Consider the following 17,834-nt stretch of genomic DNA (forward strand, 5'->3'; position numbering starts at 1 on the left):
CTTCAAGTTTATAAGGTATAATGGTACACTGCACTTTCTTTTTCACTCACTTCAAACCAAAGGCTGAGACAAGCAGGTACCCTTAAGGTTCTGCATTGCCTCGTGCATTCTGTGTTTCAGAGGATCTATGACTTTGGAAACTGTATTGTTTCTTAACTGATGAACTCTCAATTCACTCAAAATGCACAATTTCCATTCCTTTGAAATATGAACCATGAGTTATAGTGTCAGCAGATAACTGTAGGTAGGAAAAAATGTCTTCAAACTATTTGCTGTCTCTTCTCTGAGAAGATTTTTTAACAACTTAATTAGATGGTAGATTGAATTCCACTCCTATATTTGTAATGCTTTTGACTTTCTAAGGTTACTGCAAAGCTGAAATCTTCCCTGAGTTATTACCTCAGAGGAAAAATCTTCAGTATTTCATGTATTTTCCCAAGAACCTTCTTCCTCCCCTCCCACGGAGCTGTGATCTCTGGTCAGATAAACACAGAAGAAATTAAAGAACAGTTTCTAAAATGACTACTGCCTTTTTTGCTCTCAGGTTTCCCCTATTTAATTTTCTGCTAACGTGCAGATTTGACAGAGCAATCCCTTCTCAGCATAAACCAATACTGTCTTGGCAACAAAGCTGCTAGGTATTAAATACAGGATGATGGAGATAAATTTTAATCAGGTCAATGTGCTTTAATTACTGTAAATTAGATTTTATTTCTCTAAGCAAACAAACAGTATTATTTGGGTTATTTAAAACAGAAACTCTTTAAATGGTCCAAGCCATTTAGCAAACACAGATCGATTTTAAACAAAAGCTCATCATTGTTGTGGGTGTACCAATAACTTTATGCTCTTGGCATAAAAGGAATAAATTAAAAGCTGATATGAAAAACCTTCATTTACAATAATTCTGTATATGTGAAAGCTTGGCAAAACTTTTCCTACCTTCTGTATAAGCCTCCTCACATTAAGGGAGTTTCTGAGAGGCAGAATCCACCAGCAGAGACACCGAAGGACAGCAGCTGTCAGAGCTCTGCTCCTGGGAGGCTCTGCAGAGGGCTTCTGCCATTGGTGGACATTGGTATTAACAGACTGCAGACACTGAGTGAACTGACAGCACGCTGTTACTGAGGGAAACGAAAGAAGCAAGTATTCAAGAAGCCCAAGTAGAAAATCTGGCAATCTGAACATAGATATTTATTTTTGCTTTGGCAAAGCGGCACAGAGGAGTGCATGGAGTATTCACTATACAGGCAGAATAACAAGTAAAATTAATAGATAGAGTGTAAGAGCATTTCTGGAGCTCTTGTATGTTCTCTATCGAGTACATTTCAATATTAAGCCCTTGGCTATATTGGGAGAAGTGTCAGTGCCTTACAAGCCCCCTCTGTGTTTCTACCACTGTATTGCTCTGCTGGAAGTGACAATGACAAAGCTTGTCACTGTCCTTCTGCCTCCTCCCACCATGGCCTGTTTGTCTATAACACCACTACTGTGTTATCAACAGATTTTCTAAATATTATTCCACAATCATCTGACTTTGAAGGAGTACAATATTTGTATTGCATAATAAAAGAGAGGATAATTTTTATAGGTTTTATATGTTAGGTAATCAGCTTCAGAGATGATCAAAGATTAACTTTAAATGGATGCTGCTAAGAAAGATCTTCAGTCTTAAATCAGCTTTTCTGCTTTAAACCTTTCTCTTTAATCCTCAGCTGCAAGTAATTTTATAAATAGATAAAATTGGAAAATCTTTTAAACTATAGAAGTGTGCTATAATCAGATGAGCCTCAATGCTATCTTTTCTTTACTTGCTATAACTGTAGGAAAACTTAAACAGTTTGTCTTCTTAAAAGATGCACTTTGCATCAGCAACAGTGTACAATAATTGATAAACAAAACGCGGATCATTTACAACAAACCCATAACAACACTAAATCAGTGTAAGTCCTTCCTCCTACTTACATAATATTTTTGAGATGTTTCTATGCCAGGATTTAAAACCAGCAGCTATGCAGTAACACCAGCACCCACCAGCACATGTGTACAGCTCTGGGAGACCTTTCTGCTCCCGTGGCCATGTGTCATTGTGCATTGCTGTATTTGTGCTGCCTGCACAGTGCTGCGGTGCTGGGACCAGTGGGACCCCAAGGATGGGCGGTGGTACAGCCATGACCACCACCTGCAGCACTTATCTGGGATGCAGTCTCAGTGCTTCTGCAGTTACACTAATATCAAAAAAGGAAATCTACAAATGTTTCTGAAGAAAAGCTTGTTGTTCTTTTTCCTTCTAGTTTTAATTAATTCTGGTATTACTGGCCTCAATGTAGGTAAAAGGTAAACATCTTCCAGAGTACAATATGATCTTTAAAATTACAATATTCTCTTACAGGGAATTGGTGGACCTGATTTTACTGACATTTAAATTGGGTTTGTAGTGCTATCAGTCCACTAGTTTACATACAGTTATTCCTGATTTGTATGAGTGTGAGAATACAATCCTACGCGTTTCTTTGTTGTGACAGCATGCATATTTTTCCATGCAATTTAAATAATCAAATCTCCTTTCCTTCTTACGAACTGGTCACATCTCATGAAGTTGGTGAATACTTTACAACTCCAGTAAACAGCAGAAAAGGCATTTAGAAGATGAACTATACATAATCATTAAAAAGACTGAGCATAAAGAGCTACCAGAGCAGCAGGGAACAGCAACGTTCACAGATGAACTCTATGTTTGTGTTCAGCCCAAAAATTAAAACCACATAGAAACTGTCATGTCCAGTGGTGTGTAGGATAGTTACAGAAAAACGGATTTGAAAGAAACGCATACGAGTGTCTATAAACTTTCTTGAATGTCACTGATAGTAAAATAATAATAAACATGCACACACCAAAAATACACAAAAATTGCTCTGAAAAAAAATCTGTAGAGCCCATGTAAGTATTTTAAGTTAAAGCATTCAAGATGGCTGCTACATGACCCATGTTACTAGGAAGAATGAATAAAGTAGGGTAAAGGAATATTAATTAATTCTGATGTGTATAAAGGGCACCTCCATGTATGGGCAGGTTCATGATGGCTTCTCCTGTTCCAGCAGGTGTTGATTGGTATAGTGAGAGAGTAACTAAATACTTCAATCAAATATTTTTAATGTTATGTAATAGCAAAGTAAGATAGCAAGATTGAGAAGGGAAACAATGCAACAGGGGGTTTCTGTTCAAAGCCATGGTGTCTTTTATATTCTCTCAGAGTACTTTGGGTACGTCAGGAATAAAGATTGCTTTGCAAGGCTTCTTCCATAGGCTCCTTATAGAGTACTTAGTCCAGCTCAGTTTTGAGACTGTCAGGCAAGAAAAGCATCTACAGTTTTACATGGGTGACTCTTGTCATGCTCCAGCAGATCTCACTGTTAGAAAGTTTTCAGCTTTAATTTTCCTTTAATTTCTTCCCATAACTCAAGTTCTATGGCACTTATGGCTCAGCAATGTAACCCAAAATCACAGTCATGGTCTTTCATTTTCAATTTTACTGCCTTTTTATAATTAACAACTTGCAAAATTCTCTGAAGAGATACTCAATTTACCTATCCGAAAAGACAAGAGATTTCCATGCCTTGAAATTGTTACCTGAGACCAGATAACCTGCTCTATACTGCTACTCTGAGTAAAGGCGTACTGCCGAGCCCAGGATCTGCTGCCCTGCCTCTGCGGCTCTGCCCATTGGTGGTGTGTATATTTTGTTATAATACACATGTGGGGCTAAATTGGACTCTGCCTCCCACTTCAGAGGTTTGTGTGAACATGGCAGAAGCCAAGTCACTGTGTGGCAGCAGTACTTAGGGCTATGGTGATGTTTTGATGTTTTCGAGCTGACAAGTAACATTTTGTCTTAAACCTGGATCAGCATTTGAATCAAACACAAGTGCTCAGACATTTTTAAATCCACTCATGGTTTTTAACATGGACATTTTTCTTTATCTTGTATCATCCATCTAGTGTCAACTGATGTGATCTACAGAAACAGTAAAGGTTTCATGGCAGTTAGTTTAATTTATTGCTGGTGTTTGACTCTCATCTTGATGTTGCAGAATATGTCAGACTATAAGGGAATACAAACAAAAGCAGAATGGTAATAATTATTCATTCTGCTGGCAAGGTATACAAGTCAGGCATTAAAAATGAACAAACAGCAGTAGAAATTCTTTGGCAAAGCTAATACAACTTGCTGAACCTCTGCATTGTCAGGAATACGTTTACACTATCTGGTTTTACTGGTAACCAAACAACTCTATGCCATGGCACGTTTGTCTCACTGACCCTTCCACACTGCTCCCATTTTTATCCTCTTCTTGAGCAACAGAATATTCCTTAATAGAATCACAGATTAATTATTAATGCTAGTGCTTGTATTATAAAATAAAAATGGAAATCTGTTCTCCTCTTTTCAGACCTAACCTTTTTAGCCTCACACTAAACCTGCGGTACTCCAGCACTTTATTCATTAAAGTCTAACGTGGTTGCAGTGCGTTTCCAGCATTTTTTACTCAGCCATACTAGAAAGCAAGTAAGAGAACTGAGTTAAAAAATGTCCTGTAAAAATTTGGTTCTTGTTAAACTAAAAGCAAAAGAAAATGTTGGAGAAGATGAGTGATACTTTTTGCTTATTAATGCTAGGTGGAACTTGATTTAAGGCCATTTAGACTTTGGCCCGTTTGGATTGGATGATTTGGTTTGGGATCAATTTGTAGCTTAAGGTAGAAGCCTGCAAGAGAAAAAGCTGTGCATTCATCCAGATAAAAAACTCTCCAAACTCCTAATCTCTGCTTCATCAGCAGTTTACTTCCTGAATCTTCCTAGCACTGCAGTTGTTCTCTGCCATAAAACTATTGCACCAAATCAAGCCTGGTGGCCATGAATCCCCAGTCCCCGGCGGGCTCCCCTCCCAGGCAGCACGCTCCTACTGATGCACCTTCTTCCCTCCCCTCTTCCCCCAGTGGAAAAGCATTGACATCAGGCACCAGTGCACATCAGGACAATAAACAGTATTATTGCTTTAATGCTTGTATTTTACAGCTCAGTGGAGCAGGTGCAACCTGGAAACAGTGCAGCTTTATCTTGGAAAGTTATAGTACTTGCTGCTTTTCAGTTTTGTTTTCTCAACTAATTTGCTTCAAAATTCAGGTTGAAACAGAGGCAGCGGGCAGAGCCAAGAAATAGGTAGCTCTCTTTCAACCCTCATAAGGTAGTCTACTCCAGTTTAGGGATTTGTGGGCAGATTCAGGGTGCATATCTTGAAAGTCTCTCCTACAAAAACATTGTAAGTCATTCATTTTCTGAAGTTTCAGGTTCAGAAGAGATTGAAGGATAGGCTCTGCACTCATTACCTGTGAGATGAATTCAGAAAGATTAGGTGACAGTTTTGGGTGGATTTTTTTCCAAGTATTTTCCTCTTTCAGCAATAACTACTAGTGAGATAATGCGGCCCTCACATTTTATCCAGCCATCCCAGGACAGATTCAGGTTGTTTGGAATATTCTGGAAGCCTCTCAGAATATCGAACAGAAACTTCAAGGTGTCTTTTTGTTTTGTCTTCAGATAAGTTATGGGAGTCAAATTAGGACACGAAGAAGTAACTCATAGGAGCCTTGACTGCATGAATAGTCATGAAAACTGCCTATTTGCGTACTTCTGTTAATCTCCAGTAAAGGATCTTTGAATCTTTCTAAAGTTTTTGATGATGTGTTTGTGGTCTTCACAAAGCAGCTGCTCATTATTTGTATTTCTGTTGTGCCTACAGACTGCTGACACAGACTGGGCATTGCTGCTATTGAGTCAGGTGTTAGGAAATACGTAAAGCTATTTCCCAAAGAGACTGTATCCGTTATCCTTTTTCTAAACAACTGTTAAAACCCTTCCTGTAACTGTCTGTCATCTCAGCTCATTCTGGAAATGTATTTCTCAAACTGATGCTTGAGACAGCTTTAAGAACTGCTGGCATCATTCATATAGATGAGCACAAACAACAGTGAGCATCAAACCAAGAATTTTACTTCTCAGAGTATAAATCTGGAGCAACATTGTCTTGACTGAATGTACTGCTGTGTCTATGACTTGACCCTCTAGTGGTTTTGGCACTGCAAGAGTTGAGATAATGATTAAGTTCAATGTTTTTTTGTTTGTTTGTTTGTTTGTTTTTAATGAGTTTTTACTTTGGATACTCTGCAAATGGATACAGTGGCTGTATCTACACAAATGGCATGGGAGAGCATCCCACTGTAAGCATATGCTGAAGAATAACCTTGTGAAGAACACACCAAGTTTCTGAGGAGGCAGTGACAAAGAAAAGACACATAAATGATGCTATGATCAAAACATATGGCTAAGTATATGCAGCCTTTGACATCACTCATTAGAAATGCTGTCTTCCTTTGTAAACACCTGCTCAGATGTTTGAAGAACCATATCACAAAGAGTTTAGATGAAACTGGAAGAGCTACAAGGGAATGAGAATTCATGTATGCAGCACACATTCAGCTCCATTCAGAAGAAAACAATTTGTGTAGCAGGCTCCTACATGAGTCAGACTACTGACTATTTTTTTATGCAGAATTCCAATTAGTTCTACTTTTCATTGAGGAAATACTTGCTTTTAAAATGGAAGAAAATAAGAATACTCAGTTGATGCCCATCTGCTATGAGCATGGCAAGTCCATGGATGATAAACCTGTGGCTTCAACTCACTGGTACCCCTCCAAACCAAGGCAGCTGCTCGTGCACCATTCTAAGATTTCCCAGAACTAGCTGGGAAATGATATGATGTCAAAGTGACTTTATTTTCCCCCCCCCGATTATTGGAGATTACTAATAGTTTGCCTGTTGCAAATTCATGTTGTGTCTTAACCTTGATCCAAGGCACAGGCATCAGAAGCAGCCCATGCAGTGAATGTTTAACATGAGTTTCACAGCACCTGGCATTTAAGTGCTGACATGGCTTTGGATTACATAACGACAACTTTCTGCAGAGGCTGCACACAGGTGCAGGTGGAGGAGGGTACATCTGTGAAGTTGTGTAAAGGACTACTTTGCTAGTCAAGCTTGTCTTGACAGAGTACAGCATTCCACACCATGAGCAGACCCCTTCCATTAGGCACTCGTTCTTTTTTCAGGCTGCATTGGCCACTTAAACCATCTTTCGCTGTTATTATCTGAACAAACACAGGCTTTCCTGTTTCTCTGCATTTCCCTGCACTATATCTGTTCTCTGTATTTCTTTGCATCCTTCCCATAAGAAATATAAACACTCCCTTGACATTCTCCTCGCAACTTGGTTCACCAATTTTAAACTGGAATATTAGGGAAAACTATCAAAAAGGAGAGAATATTATGTTCTGTGAGTGCCTGTAGTCCCAAGCAGGCACGTCTGCAACCTCTGAGCAGCTAATCAGTCAATTGTCTACCAAAAGTAACTGAGCATGAAAAAATCTAGTCAGTGGAAAGATGAACAGAGCAGTGGAACAAGTTCTTATGGGAATATTCTAAAAACACAGATTTCTGACATCCGAGACAGCTGTGAGCAAACAGGTTTGGTTTGTGAACATTCAACAGAGCTGACGTCTGTCAGCTCAGCATCTTGACATGCTCAGCCCAAGTGTTTCTCAACACTTCTGCACTGGGAACTTTTTAACACGATATTAGTTCAATGAACAATGTAAACCAATAGTGTCAGAGTAGAACTCTAGTGCTGTATCTCTGGATTTACATCAGTAAATATCTATACATCAGGGATTTCAAATAGCCTTTGTCATGTCCCAAGCACACCACCGAAAGCCACAGTGTTTTTGTTGGTCCTTTGCAGCCTTAACTCATGTTATGCACTTTATTTTTTAATTAGTTGTCTGTCCTATGTTTTAAAAAGTTCTTCCATGAATTTTAGGCACATGAAATGGCTCTGACTCATTATGAACTTGAAACATGGTCAGCATACTTTTATTTTCTGAATGAAGTATGGGGCAGAAACACCCCACAGTATCTTATGAAACATTTATGCTCCCATGACAGCACAACTACTGATTTCTTATTCATGTTAAGAAAGGGGTAGTGGCACACAGGCATGGTATACAGAAACATCTCATTTCACCAGGCAGCAAAGAGACTTACCTTGTGCCCAATTACCTGTGGGCGTATTGCAGAAAATATTCAGTCTAATGAATGTCTGTAATACTGAGCAAGGTTTTGATGGTATTTCATTCACAGCTAACTGTAGGATGTTTATGGCCCACATCCCGACATACTCATTTGAACAATGCATTGAAACAAATGCAATAATCTGTATAAGGAGGAAAAAGGTCTTTTGGGCCTCATATAATTCCATTAATCTGCAAATCTGAATGTGCTAGACTTAAGTGGGGTTATATAAATACTGAATACACTCTTCCAGAATCTGCCCAGAGGAGCGGCTCTCACACGCGTTACCTGTGATGTCGGGGGGGGGGGGGAGGGGGGCAAAACCATAAGCAAAACAAAATGGAACAGGCAAATGGTCTCCAGAAATCTGAAGAGCACAAAGATGGTTGCCCTGACCATCAAAAGGTGCAAGTTCATTTTATTTCCTAGACACGGAAATAAATTTCATTTTAGCCATTGTTCTGAAATGATCTATGTTTATAGAAGAGTATTTTTCAGTCATTTTCAAGTACAACTCCCAATACCAGAAATATTCATTTAGGAAGAAAGGCATATGGGATCCTTTATCACACATGCAAATGTGAAACAATAAGTCTCTTCTCCTAATTATTTTTTACAAAATGAAAAGCTCGTGCTGACAGGTGTGAGTGTCCTTCTCATGCAGCAGGAGGGCAGGCCACCCAGAGGAAAGCTGCCTTATGGGGAGCAGGCAGGAACGGGATTTGAATGTAATATTCTCCCTCTTGATAGAAAAAGAGGGTTGATGAGATTTCCTTGCAAAACTTCCTATAATCGATTCTATTGCAGTAATGTAAAAAATAGTTTCTGTCATCTACTTTGTGCAGGATGCAAATTAAGTCTGAAAGCTGCTGCAGTTATTTAGACTGTGAAGTGAAGAAAGGAGGAAAGATAAAACAGAAGAGAAGAGCAGCCATGACTGCTGCAGTGAAGCACAAACACTCCTCCAATTAGCGATGCACTCTGAATTTCTGTAACAATCCATAAAGCTGCTCTGGACAGCAGAAAAATGCCTTTGTGCTCTCCAGACCCGGGCTGCATGCGTTCCCGGTGTGTTGGTTCCTAGAGCTCAGGGAATGCAGGTGTAAAAACTGAACTAATGATAATGATTTTCTGTGAAGTGTGACAATCCCATCCATCTTGAACTCTTGCTGGAGGTTGCTTGGCTGTGTATATAGGCCCTTTCTTACCCACTGCCTGTGCTGTGATGCAGGCATGCTCCCTCTGTTGACATTCCCTGGTGCAGAGGCTGAGCAGAGCAGTTGAGCCTGCAGCTGCTTCTCTTTTAGCTGAATCCTCAGCTCCCATCCCAGAGCAATGGGATGCAATGCCTGCTGTCACGGCAGCGCTCAGCAACATTGTTCTGCTAAGATGAGATCTGGCATTTATCTGTTGAAGAAGCTTCATAGGAAAGCTATAAAGCCCTCTGGTGAGTTCAAAAATATTTCTACCTACACTGCAAGTAATTAATACTTAATCATTATAAAAAAATAGGTACGTACTGTCATTCACACTTCCCATAATCCTGCCTAAACCACTTCTAGGGCTCTTAGGTGCCAAGTAAGCAGTTCTTAAGAAGCTGTGCTGTGTCTGGAAGAGAGAATTCCCTCCCAGATAAGCAGACAGGTTTCTTGACACCTTCTAGTTGGTGGCTATGAAACATTAAAATATGGACTCTTGGGTCAGGGTCGGTATTGAATACAGACTCTGATGTCTGCTGTGCTCGTTCCCTCTGTTTTCCAAATATCAGACTGGAAAATCTGGGTCAAACTAGAGGTAAAACACACATTTCCAAATTAAGCACCACACAAGCAAGTGAAGTTCCCCCTTGCATCAACAGGAGTTCTGCTCACCTCAGCACAGCTGCAATTTGCCCCCCCCTACTCCGAATATTCATCTCTTCAGAGCATCTTCTTACAGAAACATACTGGCTAGAAAAGTTGGCAAAATAGTAGAAAGGCATAGGAAATTTACATTCAATATGAAACTTTAGAAAATATTGATTTCTCTCTCGTTCATCATCAGGCAGCTCATTTACATAAAAAGTGTAAAATGAGCAATGGGCAAATGCAGGTTAAATAAGAGGCAGTATAAAAAGCAAACGTAAACCATACAGAGTATCTTAACCATTTCAAAATCACATGAAGTAGAATTACATGATGAATCACTGCAAAATTCACATAAAAAGAATGGATTTTTTTCCCTATCTTCCCATGAAGCTCTAACTTTATTCTTCTGAAAGTGCTATAACGAACACGATAAATTATTTGCCTGGCAAGAAAACTATACAAAAAATGAATCACCAGCTATACAGAAAGGAGAAAAGAAAAGTGTAGTACATGCAAAACAGCAAAATGAAGAGACTTGCTGTGGTTCAAGAAGAATATACAGGAATGGGAGGGGATCCTGGCACCTCATGGCTCTGGTGGTGCAGTGACTCTGGGGAGCCTTACTAAGCACTCCTCCATAGTCCCCTAGCTGCCTTAAAGGGAGACAGAGAGGTTTTGGTGACGCTTTGGAGACACAGTTTGAACACTGAGCTATTGGGGTACTGCTCATTACAAATAGCATGGAGAGCAGTAACAGTCTGAGCAAAGAAGTGCAGGGAGCGGAAATCAAACCAAAACAAGAGAGTGTTATAATGACCAAAAGTTGTTTTAAAGGAATTTATTCTAAGATGAAAGCTTCTGAGAAAGTGGAAAATGTTTATGGGAAAAAGGCTTTCTTTTTATCGATGACCTTGAATGTCACTGCTGGTTACCCTTGGCAACAACTGAAGAACAGCTGGGTTTCAATAAAAGGAAAATGCAAGGGAGAGCAAAGACCAATGTTGCCAGCAAGTTTAATTATCCACTTTTCGTGTTTGTATTAGTAATTGGTTTCTGGGGTGTTGTTTTTTTTTTCATGTTTAATCCATATGGATGGTAATACCCCATGCCATGGCTGTTCCTCATGCACGGGTGAGCACCTTTGCCAGGAACAAATGGGGAGCTCTGCAGCCGCCCCAGCAGCAGGCAGTGCCTGCGTGCCACTGCTGCACACCGCCTGTGTCCAGCACCAGCCTCTGCCTACCCACCAGCAGGTTTAGCACCTTTTGTTGGAGGCAAGACATGCCTGCACACTGGGATTCCTGGGTTTGGTAAGCATGGTGGATGTTTCAAGGTCACCATAATTGCCTGTTCTGCTTTCCTTTTTTGCCCTCAAGAAATAATCAAATTAATGATCCTATTTCCGGGCAACTCCAGAAACTCTATTAATTTTAGTGATTCGTCCTAATACAGTGATCACTGCTAACAATTTATTTCAGTGTTTGGTGTGCAGTGAAGCTAATGTAATTTGAAAATTATAACATTGTAAGATATGTAGTGACATAGAATTGATTAAAAACACAATTTAAATGAATCACATGCTTGCTTCCCCGGAAAGATTAGTAATGGCCAGCAGAAAAGAAAGAGATGAGACTGAAAACAGCGAGGGCGTAGGTTTTAAGCAACTGATCCTCCACATGTTGGTTTGTCATTGCTAATCCAGCCTGTAGCACGTATGGTGATGCCTTTGAGTCACCTGACATGTTTGGGTGAGGACATTTTAGTTGGATGTGAGCAGAACACCATCTACAGAAAGTGCTCAGCTCATTTCTAATAGTAATCTAACTCTTCCCATCAACAATTCTACATTGTTACAAGCCCACAGACATCTTGGTGATCTGCTGTCTTAAAATTAATCAGCTTTAAGGAAAGCTGGAATCGCTTGTCCTAAACAATTCAGTCATGTGATTAAAGGAAACAGGTGTAAGATGCAAGAGTCAGAGAAGAGATTCTACTTTGGGTTTTTGTTTTATCTGAAAAGACAGCATCTCATCTGTTGCACTCATTCTCCTTTAGGAAACATTAATCTGCACAGATGGTGAAACCTAGTAATCTGTGCTACCAGCTGCAGAGTGGAATTTTTAATGAAATGGGAATTTGAAGGTTTTCACAGAAAGCACTAGAATCACTCCTATTATTTCCCATGATGCCCAAATTACTTTGACTGTTATTTGACATCTACTGTACTGTAAATACAGCAGCCGCGGAGCTTCGGCCACGGCCCAAACACAATCATTTCAGAGCGGCCTTTGTTGTTTACAAAAGCCAGATGCTGAAAGCATTGCAGTCAGAGGAAGAAGTCATCCACCACCAGAACACTGACTACAAAAAGCTCGAGAACTTACAACCTGTTATTTGGAACTTTATTTTATCTTTCTCTGAAGTTTAGAATAGTTTTAACATGTTTCTAAACCGAAATGAAGTCAGAGATTAAACATGGAATGTGATTTGTAGGAAGGAGGACCCATCGGGAGCACATGGTCACCAGATTGCTCAGCCTTCTGAGATAAAGGTGTCAGCCAGGGGCTGTACTGCAGCCCTAAGGGTCAAAACAAACAAAAAAAAATGGAGCTGCTCCAGGAAGAGAGTCAAGTAACAGTTTGGGGTAGCAATCCTAATCAATAATTACTAAGTAAACCTAGAGCTAATATGTAAATTTAGGCCTTAAAAGTAATTGCATAATGTGCAGCACTGTAATGAGGTGGCGCATGTAAGGTGCTTTCCCCTGCCAAGCTGGCACTCTGCTTTACCTGCCTTTGCCTGGTTAACCCGCTCAGAGCCAAAAGGCCTTAAGTTCACAAAAATAACCTCAGGGTAAGATAAATAGTTGGGAAATGAATCGAGTCCATGATCCATGTTTTATACCTGCACCCACCACGCCAAAGGTGCTGTTGAAGTGTTGAGTCAAATCAAACTGATCAGTTAAAGTGCTATAAAATATGGATGCAGAGGGAATAGATGAGATCTTGATTTGAATCACAAAATACTCTATAAACTACCTGAAATAAATCAATCTTCCTTTCAGGCAGCTGTATATTTCATATTAACTGTGGCTGAAGTGAGAACACATTCAGATGAAGATACAATATTAGAAGTCAATTTAATATAGTGCAGAACATTGCCTTAAGTGATCGTTTACTCTACGGAAGTCAAAGGGGCATATTTAAAAAAGTAATTCAATCTTTAAGATACAAATAGGCACATGAAGTGATTTTTAAAAACAGAGTAATTCTGGCACTAACTTCTCTTGATGAAAATGGGAGGCAGAACATTTGTAAATCCTCACTAGGAATGTAATCACCTTAAAAATATGGTCTCAGACATCTTTCAGACAATTTCCTCTTAAAATTCTGTAATGGAAATGGTTTCTTCTTCCTTCTCCCATTTATTGAGAGGTTGACAAAACAAAAGTAAAAGACAGAGTTTGTGGTTTAGCCACTGTGAGGAATAATCCCAGTCAGACCGTGAGAGCTGTTGGTGCTCAGAGGCTAAGGAATGCCGTGTCTCTATTTAGCCACAGTTTTGGTAATTCAGGCTCTGACCTTTTAGCCAAAGTTAACAGGGCACATTGGATAAAGATATTCAGGGATAGATCCATGTTTCAGTAACAGTGTGGCAAAACCAGGTTTACACCGGATTTATATTCATCCGAGAAAACAGTGCAATGAAAACAGGGCTTTTAAAAACACTATTAGAATGTATCTGTACACCAAAATGAGTAAATATTCGTTTCCATAAAAATGTTGCTCTTGTAGCAATGACTGAACGACATCATAAAAGACAACAACCTCAGTGAGCTGCTGCTTGGAATTGCTGTGTGTGCCGCTGAGCTGGGGCTGAAAAACTGCAAGTGCAATTATATTGTCTGTATTTGACTGGGAGTCCCAGAGAAAGATGTGAGTTTATGAAATGGCCCTCTATTGGAATAATTATCTTAAAAAGATTTTAAAGAAAATACTTTTGATAATTGTGTGCTTTAGTAGATTATGTTTGCTTAAAATACAGTCCTGCTTCTAACCTTCTCGCAGTGAGTACTGCTTCAGGCTCTGGCACTGTGAGCAACACTTTGATGCACTGAGGTAAAGACACCACTGAAAAGAAAAAAGGAAAAACAAAAACAAGAAAAGGAAAGCAAGGAGCATAGACAAAGAGAGTGGGAAAAAGAGCAAAAACAAGGAGCTGGGAAGAAAGGGGCACTCCTGTAGGGTGAGCAGAGGAAAGGGCTATCATCAGAACCACCATTGCAATTTGAAGAAAGACATTTTGCTGCTTTTATCTTGAGCAACTACACTGGAACTATCTCCTGTTATACCATAGCTGACACAGTGAAAGCCACCCACGTTATTAAAAAGGAGAAGGAAAGATCTGTTTGAGCAAATGAAGGCAGCTACAAAACTTAGCTGGTCTTGCAAGACAAGGTGAAGAAAAGCTTTCATTTAATGTTGTGGCTTGTTGAGCACAGCTCCTCTTTGTGATGTGTAGCCTTGCTTACAATAAACTGCTTTTGGGGTTTTCAAATGCCTCGGCTTTGCTTCAGCGTGTTTAATCACCTGCAAAAGCTGTTTATTGCCTTGTATACTTCCCCCATCGTGAACATTATCCTTTAAGTAGAAGGCTTTATGGTGAGTCAAGGCAGACCAAATGATGTAAGTGTACAAGGCGCTATCAAAGCGATGCGCAAGCACAGATGAAATAAATCCATATGAGGACTACAAACCATGAAAGTAGAAAGATAAGCCATAATAATGCACTGCAATGATTTCACAGGCACTATGCTTATCCTTTAAAATGCACCGTTGTTTTTGAGAGTCACACTGGCAATCTCATATGCAACCATCAAATAAGGACATAGGCATTCAAAGAAAATTAAGATCATGATAGACAAAGATAAAAAGGCTAATAAAGGTCATATATGTGTACTTCTGAAGGCTTCAGCTAAGGCACTGTAAAACAGCTACAAATATAAAAAAGCAAAGCACTGAGAAAATATTTAAATGAGAAAATGTTTTATTACATAGAGTACTTCCTTTATTAATGGAGAAGGACTCAATGCATTTGTAAGGGACGTTCATCCAAAAGAATATCAAGACCTGGGACAATTAATCAAAGACTTGTTATAAAAAAGTCTTCCTCCTGTGGAAGGCAGAGCTTGTTGAATTAAGTTCAGATATCTTTAAAGCTTTTTGCAGGTATTTTTACTTCAGTAGAAAAATAATATCAAAGCATCTAGCAGCTGTGCTGCCAGTGAGTTTGATGACAGAGATAAGAAGTGGTGGGCAGTGTAACATGAAAGCAATGGCAGTGACCTACCTCTCTATTTCACACACAATCCGGTATCCCTGGGATTTCCAACATCTGCATTGCTATTGTTTTTTATGGAGAAGAACAAGAAAACCAACACTGTGTCATAAAAAATTGGAAGAGAAAACTGATGTAAATTGTAAATTAGGGGGAAAAATGTTGGGCCAAATGGCCATTCTTGTCTTTAACGTCCTGAATATTCCCACAGAGAAGGCCCATTACAGCTACTGACAAGCAGTTTGCCAATTCTCACTCAAAAGGAGTGATGTATGAATTTACTACTCCCCCGTTTTTAGTTTTTTTAAACACGAAACACCTTGCTGTGTTATTGACCCCCAGAGATGCTGCCTGGATTTCAGTGTCTAATTCTGGTTATTCACCGCATGAACCGACTTGGACTTCCAAATTAAATATGGTAGCTCAGCCAGCACGGGGCCAAACCATCAGCCTTGGAATATGTGTGTGTACTGGGCAATGCTGCAAAAACAATTCAATTACTTTGTTAAGAAAAAATAAGATTTTAAATATAATGTAACCTCACACACTTACACGATGATTAGTTGAATTAGCAAGTTAAAATGATGGCATTTGAAGTAAGTGTTGTTGCAAATGCTAAACAACTGGTGTGAATACAAATTCAGTTTGGGGTTCCATCAGTTCTATTCTAGTATGAAGAAAATATATTTTCAGTGAACGCTTTATCCTTTCATTTTTCAAATGCACTGAAAATTTCTCTAGCTACCTTTTATTTACAATGCATTTACTCTGAGTTGTCAAATACTGTCAGAACCACTTCAAATTCAAGAAATAAAGGGGAAAATTAATCTTATATAACTGCTGCTGCTTAAAAAGCTAGATTTTCCTTGCAAAAAAGAGCAGTTTATTTCCTTGTAGTGTTTTGATATGCCTCTGTTAAAGAGGAGGAATGCTGCTTAATGTTTTGGGAGAGAAAAATGAACAAGCAAGTGCTTAGAGTTCATTTATACTTGTTGTAACTATAGTGATCTTCCTCTCTTTTCTTAGAAGTAATACTGGTAAATTCGTATTTGTTACTGTCTCTTCATAGTGAATGAATTAAATTTACCACTTAACCAAGCATGAAATTATGTTTTCAATAATAATTCAATAAAGGCTGCATAAGCTGGGAACAATTATATATCTCATTGAAAAACCAGTTATCACCAAAGGTGTCCATTTTAGTCATTAAATAAAGTGTGATTGCACATCCATAGCACATCTAGAAAGAGAGCTGATAGCCCACTGAGCTGCAATGAGTCAATGGAGGATGCAGGTAGTAAAGCTTATTGATTGGGCTCAAAATACCATAAAAACTTAATGAAATGTAACTTTCATCTTGCAAAAAAATTGCAAAATATATCTCTTTAATGCTATGTGGACTCCTGCTACAATGGCAGATCTTGAGATGAGAACCATTCTCATTCAGGAATTGCTGTTCCACTTTTCTTTCTGTTAGCAGCTAGTCTCTGCGTGCTCTAATTGGATGCTGGTCCTCATGCACTCTCACTGTACAGTAGTATCATTCTTTTTCATAACATTTGATGTGCAGAACTCCTCTATTTCTATCTTCTCTTAATATTAAGAGATGGTTGCAGTCAGGCAAAGTTTGTTGTAATAACTTGACAAGACTCAGTACCTCATCAAACAGCTATTTGGGTTGGAAAGATGATGGTAACTACTAAGGAACATTCCCAAAACATGGAAGCTTTTGAAATAAAAGTACTGTTTGAATAGATCCAAATTCTACAGAACAATGCAATACCATCCTACAGAGCTTCAACAATTCTTCCCCTAAAGTTTCAGGAAGAAAAGTGGGTGATAATGTACTGATCCGGACCTGTCACTTATAATTCCCCTCTTCCCACAGATGTCATGCAAACATTCTATTATATTTCTCCTTGTATTCATCCCATAATAATATTCTGTTCTGCCTGCTAATTCATTCTAGAAATCCCTAAGCACCAGACTGGTTTTATAACTTGTGACTGTGGAGGGCAGCTGAAACCTCTCCCAAACTGCTACCTCAAGTCTCCCAGGATTACAGTAAAGGATTTGTTGCTAAAACTCCATCATCAAACACTTGAGAACCATCACAGAAAAATTGTATATGTGCACTCAGAGAAATTGCTTTACCATTGTGCCAATGTGACTGATAGACACTCTGGTTGTACAGGACACTCATTCCATCACATCTCGAGAGGTCTACCTTCTAAGGAAATCTGGACTCGACTGATGTAGCACTCCTTTTCATAAAATTTCATGTGCAGAACTCTTCTCTCTTTCTGCCTCTTTCTCTCTTCGTCTTCTCTTGCTGTTAAACAATGACTGCAGGCAGACTAAAAGTAATATTTATAAACTTTGTTGTAATCATTTGCCAGACTCAATATTTCATCTAGTACAGCTGTTTTATTCTCCCATTACATACACCAGATGCTGTAATAC

At 39.1% G+C, this 17,834-nt stretch overlaps 1 protein-coding gene and 1 non-coding gene across 4 annotated transcripts in view; both read right to left on the reverse strand.

Annotated features, from left to right (window-relative positions):
• The window catches only part of CA10 (carbonic anhydrase 10), a 168,528-nt gene that overhangs the window by 68,106 nt on the left and 82,588 nt on the right, over window positions 1-17,834 (reverse strand). Inside the window, exon 1 of one of the 3 annotated variants that reach the window (XM_046902156.1) lies at window positions 943-4,995. The exons of the other annotated variants lie outside the window; for them this stretch is intronic. Coding sequence (XP_046758112.1) covers window positions 943-1,188 — 246 coding nt within the window. The 5' untranslated portion in view covers window positions 1,189-4,995. Of the gene's footprint in view, window positions 1-942; window positions 4,996-17,834 lie in introns of those variants that run through there. 3 annotated transcript variants of the gene reach the window in all.
• MIR12232 (microRNA mir-12232) lies at window positions 993-1,053 on the reverse strand. Its single transcript, NR_161987.1, has one exon. It is a non-coding gene; the product is annotated as a microRNA mir-12232 (primary transcript).

Source organism: Gallus gallus, chromosome 18 (assembly GCF_016699485.2).
Source record: "Gallus gallus isolate bGalGal1 chromosome 18, bGalGal1.mat.broiler.GRCg7b, whole genome shotgun sequence".
NCBI lineage: Eukaryota > Metazoa > Chordata > Aves > Galliformes > Phasianidae > Gallus > Gallus gallus.